The sequence below is a fragment of the Chenopodium quinoa genome, unplaced genomic scaffold (assembly GCF_001683475.1).
Source record: "Chenopodium quinoa cultivar QQ74 unplaced genomic scaffold, ASM168347v1, whole genome shotgun sequence".
Classification (NCBI taxonomy): domain Eukaryota; kingdom Viridiplantae; phylum Streptophyta; class Magnoliopsida; order Caryophyllales; family Amaranthaceae; genus Chenopodium; species Chenopodium quinoa.
Genome location: NW_018745523.1, coordinates 2,315,642 through 2,329,080, shown reverse-complemented (window position 1 = coordinate 2,329,080; position 13,439 = coordinate 2,315,642). Strand labels below are relative to the sequence as shown.

Here is a 13,439-nt window from a genome sequence, read left to right as displayed (position 1 = left end):
AAATGAATTCTATATATATTTTAGGGAAATTCTCTTTGGTAGACCTCTATTATAAAAAATTCTCAGTGGTAAAAAGCCAAAAAACTTAATTATTATCCTTGGTGAACTATGTTTTAAAAAGTTTAATCTATGGTAACACTAAGCAAGGTTATTAGGTATATTGGGTGTAACTATGGTTAACTAAAGATGTAATTACTAATTTGACCCTAATGACAGAATTTCCCTCTTAATCGATTTCCCTCCAAATCGATTTCCCTTTCCCCTATTTATGAAGTTGATTTCCCCAAATCGATTTCCCCAAATCTTATGAACCCTAAGTTTCACGATTTCCCCAAATTCTCGATCTTTAGGCAATGAAGAACAGTCGTTCATCTTCTTCAGTGAAGCCAATAACCATGGATGATAGGATTGCTTAGGTTAAGCATATGCGTTGCGGCTGTGTTCCCCCTCAAGTGGCTGCGGTGAAGATTTCAGAAACCATGAAGAACCCTAGAAGACTATTTTTCAAGTGCAGACAATGCGATTTTTTTGCTTGGTTGAAGGAGGAGGATATAATAAGGGTTGGTGATGAATTGGAAGTTGAACAAGGTGGTATTGCTGCTGTTACTTCAAGGCTGGATGATTTGGTGAATTTCATCAAAGTAATTGTGAAGATGGCTTTGATTATGTATTTTATTTTGTTGTTTGTTGTTTCTAAGTGATGAATTAGATTGATTAGATTGATTATGAATTGCAATGTAGATGTTGGAGATGCCTTAGTTTAATGAGTGAAAACTAATGTACTTTAGTTTGTTTAATGACTTATGAATGAATAAAATTGGTACTTCTTTTGTTTGGCAGATCATATAAGTGTTTGCAATTTTTTTACTTAATTATAATGCTGATATTTCATTGTTTTGCCAAAAGAAAAACATTACATCAACCCATAAGCTCAATGATTTGTCCAAAAAAAACAGCATTTCACAATTTAAACACATACTATTGAAGTTTGACACATACAGTCAACTAAGAAGCAAAAAATCATGCACTATTCTGAACAACTACTCCTAAGACACTATGATGCAGGCTGTGATGCTGAGATCCCTCCCTTAGATCTCTTTGACCTTGGTGAGACTCTTAGTGGTTGTGATGCTGAGATAGGTCCCTTAGCTCTGTTGTTCCTTGGTGACACTCTTAGTGTCTGTGATGCCACTGTTGCTGGTTCTGGTTGGCTCATAGATGCCCCTTTACCCTTCTTGCTTGGTGGCTTTTTGTTGGTCTGACCTGCAGAGCTTTCACCTAGGGCCATCTTTTGTTTACCAGTCAAGCCACCTTGGCAGGTTTGTGCATTATGCCCAAATTGTTGGCATTTGCTGCACTTGAAAGTCCTGGACCTCTTCCCTTTGGCTTGCTCACCCTCTTCCCTCCTCCTATTCCTTGCAGGTCTGCCTATTCCTCTTTTCATAACTGGTGGGGCAATCTCTGGGTAAGGACTGTTAGGCCATTGCGCTGGTATGGACTTGATTGAGTTGCCATAAGCCAGTTTATACCTTGTCACTGAAAACCACTCACTGATGTACAACCTAGGGTCTTCATTTGAGTGCAAAATGGCCCTCATAGCATGTTTTCAAGGCAATCCAGTAAGTTGCCAAGCATTACATACACATGTCTTCTCTCTTAGGTTGAGTGGAAGAACAGATTTTCCATCAAGTATTTCAAATTCTCCATCTCCAGACTTCAAACTTTTGCATGTCCTAGATTCTTGGCTAATAACTTGCATCCTTTTCATGATATTAGGACACACATCATCTCTCCAGTTCTCACATGCCTCTCTTCTGGTGGCCATTCTAACCATGGTGACTCTCCTAATACCTGCATTGACAACAATGGTAAATAGATAAGCACTCACAGTTAAAAAATTAACACTAATAAATAAGTTAAGGGAATACCTTCAAGCAGAGTAAGGACTGGTCTGCATCTATCAATGCCTAAGGTAGAATTAAAGCTTTCTACAAAGTTTGATTTGTTTGTATCACACTTCACATCTGGATTGAAAGCATGCTTTGACCATCTTGATTGTGGTCCAAGTTTTGACAGCCAAACAAGAGCTAGGGGATTGGCTTTCTTCAATGCTTCCGTTGCTTTTTTAAAAGTGAAGGGATTGAATGCTCCAGCAGCCTTCGAGAATAATTGGAACATCAATAGACCAGGAAATTCCACTTTGTAGTTCTTCACCAAGTGCTTGCAACAGTATCTTCTGCCTACTTTTGGCCATAATTCACTAATGGCAGGATCAATACCCTTCAGAAATAAACAAATGTATTAGTGCCTAAGTTAAACAAACATACATAAGCAATAACAAGCATATTATGGGCATATGAATATACCTTTTGCCAGTCACTTATAATGCACCAATTATCACCCCTGCCACTTGGTTGTAAAGCATTCTTCAAGTGATACAGAAAGAACTTCTAGCTGTCAGCATCTTCAGCTCCTACTATTGCCCATGCTATAGGAAATATCTCATTATTTCCATCAAGAGCTACTGCAGACAATAAGACCCCACCATAGTTGCCCTTGAGATGAGCTCCATCCACTCCAATTAAGCTTTTGCATCCAGCACTCAACCCATCTATGGAAGCCTTAAATGCAATGAATATGCTACTGAACACCATGGGCCTGTCAGGTCCTACAATCTTCCATGCACAGTGTGCTAATGAATTAGGATTCAGCTGCTTGATTACATCATAGTACATAGGTAAATCCTTGTAAGAGGCATCATGGCCACCATGAATCTCAACTAATGCCTTAGTCCTGACTCTGTACAATGTGCTTTGTGCCATATTGACACCATACCTTTTCCAAAGTAACACATTCAATGCCTTGGCAGGAACATCATTGTTTGCCCTTATATCTTCAAGTAAGACTCTCTTAGCCCACTTCACATTAACCATACTATTTCTTGTCTCCAGTCCTGCACATGTATGCTTTGGGCTTTGTATACTTTTAATTGCCCAAGTGCACTGATCTGGAAGAACAGATGCATGTAATCTCCAGCCACAGTTCACATCAAAGCATCTACAACAATACCTCTTGTTGCTAGCCCACTCAACAACTACTGCAAATCCACACTGGATGCAGTAATCCCTCACAACATCCCTGAGATGTTGCTTGTCCATGAACAGCTGCCATGGCTTGAGAACTATTTTCCCAAAGCCCTCATCCTTATACACCTCTCCATTGTTATATAACTTTGTTAAGTAGTTGTCCTGTTCATTGTCACACTCAAAAATTTCATCCTCAAAGGGATCATAACTGTCTTCAATAATTGGCCCATACTCATCCCTAGCCAAGTCATCTTCAGCATCTAAACTCACATTTTCTGACCCATCACTCATGTCTTCATCGGAAACCCCTCTACTAGGACTGTAGCCATCATCTTCATTGTCACCCTCATCACCAACTAAAGCCAGACCATCAGTATCATTGTCTTCACCTAAGCTAATAGTAACCTCCCTTTTCCTATTCTGATCCCCATGCATTTTGTTGTTCACTATCCCCCCCACTTGTACTTGTGCTAATCACAATCCCTTTTCTCTTAGCAGTAGTTCTAGGCACTCTCTTTTGAAAAAAGGCAGACACTCTTGATGAATTAGATGACTGCTTCTCAGCTGAGTTACCCCTAGGTCCAAACTCACCAATATTTTGCAAAGGAGGTATCAATGACTGTGTAGATGGTTGGGCTTGGGTGTTTTGTGTGATGATATCATGAAGCACTTGGTATTGAGTTTCATTTGGGTCAGCAGTTTGATCCTCTTCATGAGGTTGATTTTGATGGTCAGTTTGCCATGGTGTTGGTGAAATGTTGAACCAATTCTCCAATGTATTCCCTCTTCCCCTCCCTAAAGATCTACCTCTCCCTCTACTCCTACCCCTGCCTCTCCCTCTCTCAGATGTTCTCCCTCTCCCTCTTTGATTCCCACTCCCCCTCCCACTACCCTTAGGTTGAGGGTTTGCTTCCCTCTCTGCTTCTAACTCAGCTTCTAACTCATCCCATATTTGATCTGGATCATAATTTAAATGCACAGGACCAGTCACCTTGTTTGACTATCCTATAGCCTTCAAATGTCTATCAAAGTCAGCCTTGCTAACTACTAAAGCTTCCACATTCTTAGGTTGCTTATTCTTCCTAGGTGTGACTTTTTTTAGTATTTTTATTTGATGGTTCAGCCACTACCTTAGCTACTGGTTCAAGTACTGGGTTATCTACTGGTTCAACTTCCAACTCAACTACTGGTTCAGCTACTTGTTGCTTTCCCTTTCCACTCATTAATGATCTTGCAGCTGCAACAACCTTAGTGTCTTTTAGACCATCCCCAACCCATATGTATATCTCAGTTTTTTCAGGCAAATTACCAAACATCTTCATCAAGTCAGCATCACTTAGAAGAGCTACATGTTTCATTTTATACACATACTGAAAAGTGGGGTTGTTTGGTGTTTCAATATTATTCTCCTTAGCTTTTTCCCAGTACTCTACAATCAGATCTATCAAATTAACCTTATCAACATCATCAACCACAACAGTCACATCAACACCCCTATACTGAAATTGTAGCACAACTTTATCAACCATTCTGCATCAATCAAACCAAACAACATCCAACAAATAATTGTATAAGAATGTGCCCTAAATTGCATACCAATCCAACAATAAACAACAAATTACCACATAATCAGAACCCTAAACAAATTAAAAACTGAACTTTAACAATTAACATAATCAATTGAAACAAATATAACCAATACCATCAATCACATTTCACTTCCAACCCCATTAACCATAAAACAGAGCATAGCTAAACCATATATGAAAAAAACACATACCTGCCTTCAATGTAGTCTAAATCGTGGAATTCCCCCAAAAAGTTGGAACTTTTGATGCAGATCGTCTTACCCAGAATCGATTTCCACAACCCGCGAATTTTTTCGAACATTAAAACCCTCACACCTTCTTCAATTATCACTCAGAATCTGTTTAATCACCACTACTAACTACAACTAAAAACCCAGATTAATTGTTTACAAGAGCCCTAGTTTTTTTAAGAGAAAAAATCAAATTGCAAATTGAAGAGGAGTTGAGCAATCATCAATGTCGAATGCAGAACAATGAAGATGAAGAAGCGTTTAAAGTCAATGAAATGATTTGACATTTGTGGTTGGGTGAAATTAAACGGGGTATTTTAGGCATGATAGGTTTTTTTTAACTTACTATGCTTAACCATGGTTAAAATATACCTAATAACCTTGCTTAGTGTTACCATAGATTAAACTTTTTAAAACATAGTTCACCAAGGATAATAAGTTTTTTGGCTTTTTACCACTGAGAATTTTTGATAATATATTATACTATGTTTGGTGTGTAGATTAGGGAGAAATTATTGATCTGATGGGGTTTTCCTGAATAACATATATTTCCTCAATTCTTTATTACTTGACCCGCTTTTACTTTTACACTATTCACCACTCCTCTTTTGACCGTCTTTTGTGAATAATATGTAAGGAAAAATATATTCATGTAGGATCTTTTTGGTTTCGTCTCAATAAGTATTATCATAATATATAACTTTAATAATTTTTATTTATGAAGAATTGAAGTTATTGATCGTTAAAGTTTTGCATTGGCAAGCGTGATAAAAGAAACAGGTCAAGTAAAAAAGAACAAAAGAAGTATATGGCTTAGTATACTCTGTGTATGTATAGTAATTTTATTTTATTATTATGTAGTATTTTTTTTTAATATGGTAAGAAAAAGAGGGAACATTAGTAATAAAGGACATACATGATAACTAGTGGTCGGTGTTTTGTCAAAAAAAAAAAAAAAATAGTGGTGTTGCAAGGAAGAATAAGGAGAAGGATGTTATAATACGTGTTATGGCAATGGTTCCTTTGTATTAAACTCCTAGAATAGCATTGAACAAATTTGTGTGATCTCAGCGATAACATATACTTCATCCGTTCTTTTTTACTTGATCCGCATTGACTTTTACAATATTTACCACTCTTTCTTTGACAGTCTTTTGTGAATGATATGTAAGGAAAAATGTATTCATGTGGGAAATTTCTGAATTGAATTCGTCTCAATAAGTACTATCATAATATACAACTTTTATAATTTTTACTTATGGAGAACTAAAGTTATTGATCGTTAAAGTTTTGCATTGACAAGCGTAATAAAAGAAACAAGTTAAGTAAAAAAGAATAGAGGAAGTATGAATTGAAGTTTCATAACAAGGGTAGTACTATAATACTATGTCAGCTTAGGGATGCAAAGTTTGTATAGAGTAAGTAACCAAACATCATGTATAGTGTAAAGATTATGAGAATAGATGTTATACTAATTAATTGTAAGTAACATGATGTTTGGTTACTTAAGTAACTCTATAAGTAACTCTATAATTGTGCTATACATAAGTAACTCTATAATTGTGCTATACATGATGTTTGGTTATTTACATCATCTAATTAATTATCCTTCCGAAAATGAGAAAGGTCACAATTTGTGACAACAAAGAAATTGTGCTGTTATACTTACAAATTTTTGTAGCCGATGATGTGTTGTGTAAAGATTATGAGAATAGATGTTGGCTAGGTAAGGTACGACACTCAAGAATCAAGGTCAAAGAAAAAATATATTTGTCATAGTTATAAAATAATATAAGTATTTTCTTAGATTTCATCACTCGTTTATTACAAATTCGTTATCACAAATTCTTTTATGTGGCTGGCCACACACGATTAGCGTTATAGTAAATTTTAAAACGAGAGTAAAAAAAAAATATGAGTCATATTTTATGTGGTACCAATGAATGAGAGCCATATAAATAGATAAATATACTTTATAATAAAAAAAGTTCCACCTATATATGAATTAAAATGTATATTCTCTTATGTATTGTACTTTTTTTTTTTTTTGAAATCTCTTATGTATTGTACTTCATTGCATTGTTAATTATTTTTTCCAATGAATTCCAAGAAAGGTAGACAAGTGGAAAGAAGATTATGTGGTGTTTTAGGAAGTTTTAGCTTCCCCCACAAAATAATTAAGGCTTAAACAGATATAAGGATAAACAACCAGAAAAGGTCCCTCAATTATTCACTCAAACAGATATACAGTAGCCATATTATCCACTTATCCATACAAATAATTTTGTTAATTATTGATTAGTGATTAATTAATGGTCATACAGTGTCCGACAACTCATAATCTAATTTATATTATGCAGCATTGTACTTAAAGAGAAGAACACTTTGGAGCTCGATCATTAAGATTTAATTATTTTACTCAATAATTTAAGAAACAAAGCCAGTAATTAAATAAAAAGTCGAATTGGAAGAGATATCTGTTCTGCTGTAAATTCTATGCTAATCTTCTTTAAAATGACTATCGTTATACTTTATTCTAATTTTTTATTGGACAATTATTGATTTATTTTTAATGTCAAAATTAATTGTAAACATTTTATTTTATAATTTTAAAATTTATTTTTTTTATTTTTTAGTATATTCATAATTAATTTCTGAATTATTTTTCAATTTCAGTAATAATAAAAAATAAATTTTTTTTTTCAAAAAAAAAAATAAATTTTATAAATTAATTAGGAAAATATAAATAAAAATTCAAAATTAACAAATTAATTTTAAAAATTAGATAAATGATTTATAATAATAATAATAATAATATTGATATTAATAATAATAATAATAATAATTATAATAAATTATTTATCTATTATTAAAATTCATATTATTATTATTATTATTATTATTATTATTATTATTATTACTCCCTCCGTCCCTAAATTACATTCCTCTTTCAAGCATTTAATCCTCAGATAATAGAGAGAAAGAGGAATGTAATCTAGGGATGGAGGGAGTATTATTTTATAGAAGAAAAGTACTTTGTACATGAGAGGCCAGGATACATCAGTCTTTTGTTGAGATTGTAACCACCCTTCTCTAATTAAAGAAAGAAAAAAAAAATACATTTTCTATATTAAGAAGTTAATATATCCTAATGAGTATTCCAATGGTGACTTAAGACTGTAACATAATTTAATGCACGATTAGTTTTCCAATATATGTGGTGAGAAAAAGTCTTAATGAAGCAATCTAGCAATCTCTTGACGTGCATCATCCATTAGTAGATGGATCTTCCACAGATCCAACTCATCCAAGCCTTAGCTATGTTTGATCCTAGAATCTTGAGGTTGATTGAGGGTAAGGTGGCAAGAAGTGAATATTAAGAAGGGATAAAGACACATTTGTATTTTAGCCATTGTTTTTGGCTGTTTTCTTCTTTTAAGCAATACCACTTAGTGAGTGAGTGTGTTTATTAAAGTGACTAAGTAAGTGAGTGTTCTCTTTATTTCTTTCAATTCTTTATTTTTTAGGTTGTGCTCTTTCACTTTCAAAACAAGGTTCCACGGAGAATCTTTTTTTATTGATAAAAACAAGTCATTATTGAGTAGAAGAAAAAAATAATGCATTAACTGTTTAGCACTTTAGCAGTGCATACAAAATGTTCAAAGTGGAATAATTAAGCATGAGTATTAATTATTTTAAATTTAAAACCGTGAATCAATGCATAATTTCATCATTAATTCCTACTACATACGTTATTACTTGCAAGTTGCAACATACTATTAAAACATTTTGACACTATTTTAAGTAAAGCTGTTAATTCGGATATTCGGGTGGGGTTTGAATTAGTTCAATGTGGGTCAGGGAAATTTGAGCCGGATTAGTCCGAGTTAATATATACATTACCTTTGTGGATTGGTTAAAAATTCAGATTGGGTCAATGTGGGTCGGCTCATTGTGGGTCATACATCCTATTTAGTTTGGGTCGGTTTAGGTTGGTTCAATAATAACAGGTGAGGTTGAATTTGGGTTTGATTGATGACATGTTAGGTTAAATTCGGGTTTCATCAGGTTATAATAAGTTAAGGGCATTCTCGGATCGGGTTTGATTTAGGTCAGTAATTTGCGGGTTTTTTTTTTTCAGTCAGGTCATCTCCAGGTTGGGTAGGTTCTCACAAACCTAGGTTAACTCGGGTCACAATTTGGTTTCAGGTTGGGTCATATTCTGATTGGATCACCATTTTCAAGGGTTCAAAGACGTCGTGTCATGATCGGGTTCAGATATATATATATATATATATATATATATATATATATATATATATATATATAGAAATGAGAAAATAGCTATAATTATTTGTCTAAGGAGTAATATGTATTGACTATAGCTTCTCATAGTAACTCATTGGCACATGCATATGACACAAATTGTCACTAAATTCATGTAACATCATCTTATAAACTTATTTGCACCACGAACATCATAATCTTAATTAGTAGGAATAATTTAGAAGGGAGTACATAACTATATAACTATGTAAAAAAAAAGGTGGTGATAAATGAATTTGAGGTGATTTGAAATCAAGTTAGGTACGATCAAAGACAGATCAGGTGGAATTTGAGATAGGTCAGGAACAAGTTTGGTTGAATTTGGGTCAAGTAAAAAACAAGTCGAGTGGAATTCAGATTGGGTTAGTTAGGGTCAGATTGAATTCGGGTTAGTTTAATAACAGGTCGGGTTAAATTCGGGTTTTAACAAGTTAAAACAAGTTTGGGTCAATCTCTATTTAGGTCAATAATTTACATATTATATTTAGGTCGGGTCATCTCCAGGTTGGGTCATGTTCGGGTTTGGGTTCGGATCTCAACTACTAGGTTAACTCGTGTTTTAGATTAGTTTTAGGTCGGATCATATCGGGTTTGGGTCACCATTTTCTCGGATCCAAATATGTGGGTCATAATATCGAGTTCGGGTCAATTGTTCAATTCGGGCCAACTTTTAACACCTCTAATTTTAAGAAAGAGATAAAATGAGTAAACCAAATATATAATCAAAATTCTTCTACTTTTCTTAACTTTTTGACTGAAACACTTTTTTTAACCTTATTACCTTAATATTAATATTTTTCATTAACGGCACGTTTAACATAATGAATTGAGTTGTAATAATGCATGCAAAAGTGGTTCATTTGAGACATGTTTGAACTTTAAACGTGTTGAATTTCCTAACCTAGCTAGTTAGGCCATAACGCCCTTTTTTGGTTAGCTAATTTGTACAAATAGTACAATTGTAACTTTTTTGCAGGGAACTTCAATGGAATATGCATGATTATTTGTATGTAGTCACTTCTTGTATCTTAGGGTGAAAGAGATTTTTGAATAGCAATAACTTAAGGGAGATATTGATATTTTCTCTTTTTAAAATGGTGAGATATTAAAACTAAATTACTCCTAGAGTAATAGATTCTAGAACATTGACAAATTTAAGATAAGTGATGAGTTAAATTTGAACACCATCATGTTCAACGAACTTTAGTTTGTTCATATAAAAAAGTTCACAATTGATTGTAATTAAGCTATATATGTTCGGTAAAATCCGTTAAAAAAAAAAAAAGCTATGTTCGGTAAAATAATTTGCATTGTAGTGAATAACGTAATTTAACATCATGTACAAATAATCCTCCAAGTGATTGAATACACCGGCCATGTGGGTGTAGGTGTGGGCGAGTTAACAATATAAATCTGCTCTTGCTTTCATTAGAATCAATAAATATATTATATATGTTGGGTGTGGCCCAAATTTTATAAACGTGTTATTTAGGTGGAGTATTTATGCATATTCGAGATGTTTTTGAAAAAATCAAGCAAGGTTAGTCCTTGCCCATATATTCTCTAGAATTATTTACTTTATCGCTCTAGAGAATTCTTGACATAATTAGAAACAACTAGAATACATGGTTCGTGAACATTCTGGAATATTATGGATACAAGAATAATGAAGGTGGTTTTGGAATTTTCCCATTTCTTCCAATTAAGCTTCATCTACAAGGCCACAACTATAAATATAAGTCATGGACATTTATTCAAGACATATACATACATACGCACACAAATAGTCATACCTATACACTAGCCTTCTTTCTTATATATTCTCCTTGTAAATTATTACCTTCTCTATAAATTCACTATTCCCTTTTTGTAACACTTTTTTTGTGAGTTATTATAGTGAGAGTTCTCTTTTAATATTCACCCTAGTGAATATTTTACGTGCTCGTCGTCGTGAGTTTTTTTTTTTTTTAATTTTTTTTTAATTCAATTGAGGATTTTTCCACGTTAAATATTGTTATTCTTTAGTACTTATTTTGTCTTATCTTTTTCTGGATTATTTTATCAATCTCTATAATTTCAATTTATTTCCTCTGAGAAATCAATTGTAACAATATATATTGGTCCGAGTATTACATAAGGAAAATAAAGTCGTAATGAAAATTAATCACGTATATGAAATACTCCATATATACTTTATAAAGAAGGGTCAATAAATGCGTATGTTGTTAATTAGTATACTTTTGCTAAATAATAAAGTGAAATAATAATTAGTATACTTTGCCAACTATTGAAATTTGAGATTGTGATTCATTAGCAAAGCAACAAAGTATAAAGATGTTCATGTTGTAGTTTAAATAAATAAATGTTAACTATTTTTTTTCATTAAAATGTTAGTTGATAATTGATATAGACAATTTATTGTTACTTGTGAAAGTCATTAATTCAAGAATAGATTTTTCTCTCTTCAATTTTCAACTGAGTGATTGTATTATAATTGGGGTTGGGGTTGGGGTTAAGTTTAGTTGTCATTGGCGTCAATATGTTTGATATTAGCAGACGTAGCAGTAATGAATTGAAATATTATGGCTTTTTAACTTAATAATTACCTTTATTTTTCCATGTTTTATAATTACAATTAATAAAAAATTATTGATTGATTTTGGAGTTTAATAGAGTAACTACCTTATACAAGTAAGTATATTGTTAGTAAAAAAAAAAAAACATTTTGTGAAAAACTACCTTATGAAATAATTGTTATAAGAAACCACCTTATAAAAACTAAATGTTGTAATTTGCTACCGTGTGCTTAATTTAACAATAAAAAGAAGGGGAATCAGGAGTTATAAGGGGGCTATTGAGAAATTGGGTGGAAAAATGAGAAAAAATGATTGAAAATGGGTCATTAAACGTCTCTTATTCCCGTTTAAAAAAAAAAGTCTCTTATTCAGTGCAATAATTCGGCAAAAAGTAGTTATTTACAAAATTAATTATTTTATAAGGTAGTTTATTACAACATTAATTGTTTAAAAGATAGTTTCTTATAACAATTTTTTAAGGTAGTTTTTTCAAAAAAAAAAAAAATTGACTTGTATAAGTTAGATCTTCACAAAATGTCTTAAAAAAAAATAGTTTGAAGCGTTACTAACTTCATTATACTGTTTGTATTGTTTGGTAAATTGATTTTCTCTCCTTTGTCTCATATACCAAATTACACAATAATTTTAAACAAATTCATAAAGTTTCCTAATATAACTAATCATACAATTTATACTATATATAGGTACGAAAAGATAGGATACATATATTAGCCAGTCCAAAGTACATCCTTATAAACTGCATATACAATGGACAACATCTACCATAATTCATCAACGGACGCACATATTAAGCATCACAGTTTCTGAATTGTATTATAATTCATAATTCATATTATCTTTAACTAATTTCATCGCAAAATATTGTTAACTAGCAGCAACTTTGCTCCTTAAGTTGCGAGTAAAACCTCTGAATAAACTCCTCGGCAGCATCATCCACACGTTCATCACCATAATTATCATCTTCATTTTGCGAAGGAAATGGAGAGTCTGTTACCCTTAGAGGCCGGACACCGCTATCTTTACACGAAACTATGGCCTCGAGCACCTTGTTAATAGCTTCTAATTCATTGGTGTCTTCAAAATTTGGTGAGGGAGTATAGTAATAGTTTTGGCATTGTTTTTTCTTGTTGGTAAAGTAATGATGGTATAAGAGAGTGTTTTTACAACTGAACTCGTACTCTTGTTGAGCTTCGAAACCAATAACACCGCCTCGAGTGATGGAGACTTTGCCAACGGTGAAGGTCTTTTTACCTCGCTTCATCATCAAGTTGAGGTCCAAGAGTAATTTCTTCTTGGACAAACCTTTTCGTAGCATGAAGATGGCTAGTTTAGCCATGTTGTATAACTTTTTTGTGATTATTGGTAGGTTTTGCTCCATGTTTTTTTCCTAGATTGTTGGAATTGTAGTAAACTAAGCTAACTTAGATTTAATATTGGAAATTTTGTGAAAAACTACCTATTATAGTCCGGAATTTGCGAGAAACTACCTATTAAAAAAAATGTTGTAATTGACTACCTAATTTTCGAAAAATGTTGTAATTTACTACCTTACGCCGGATTATGAAGGAGTTTGACCAAAGTTCTCCGGTGTTGACTTGGTCATGTGACCAT

At 32.9% G+C, this 13,439-nt stretch overlaps 2 protein-coding genes across 2 annotated transcripts; both read right to left on the bottom strand.

The window, feature by feature from the left end:
* Positions 1 to 460: 460 nt before the first annotated feature.
* LOC110715580 lies at positions 461 to 3,543 on the bottom strand. The gene is made up of 3 exons (XM_021894167.1): positions 2,367 to 3,543; positions 1,929 to 2,280; positions 461 to 1,851 (listed from the first exon to the last, which is right to left on the bottom strand). Exon 1 carries the CDS (start codon positions 3,519 to 3,521, stop codon positions 2,451 to 2,453), a length of 1,071 nt encoding a protein of 356 aa, XP_021749859.1. The 5' UTR covers positions 3,522 to 3,543; the 3' UTR covers positions 461 to 1,851; positions 1,929 to 2,280; positions 2,367 to 2,450.
* A 9,153-nt stretch (positions 3,544 to 12,696) lies between these two features.
* On the bottom strand, positions 12,697 to 13,164 carry LOC110715461. The gene has a single exon (XM_021894041.1). It carries the CDS (start codon positions 13,162 to 13,164, stop codon positions 12,697 to 12,699), a length of 468 nt encoding a protein of 155 aa, XP_021749733.1.
* Positions 13,165 to 13,439: the final 275 nt, after the last annotated feature.

Excerpts from the sequence above, each read along its gene's own strand:
- LOC110715461 (XM_021894041.1), bottom strand. The coding sequence starts at position 13,164 with ATGGCTAAACTAGCCATCTTCATGCTACGAAAAGGTTTGTCCAAGAAG.
- LOC110715580 (XM_021894167.1), bottom strand. The coding sequence starts at position 3,521 with ATGCATGGGGATCAGAATAGGAAAAGGGAGGTTACTATTAGCTTAGGT.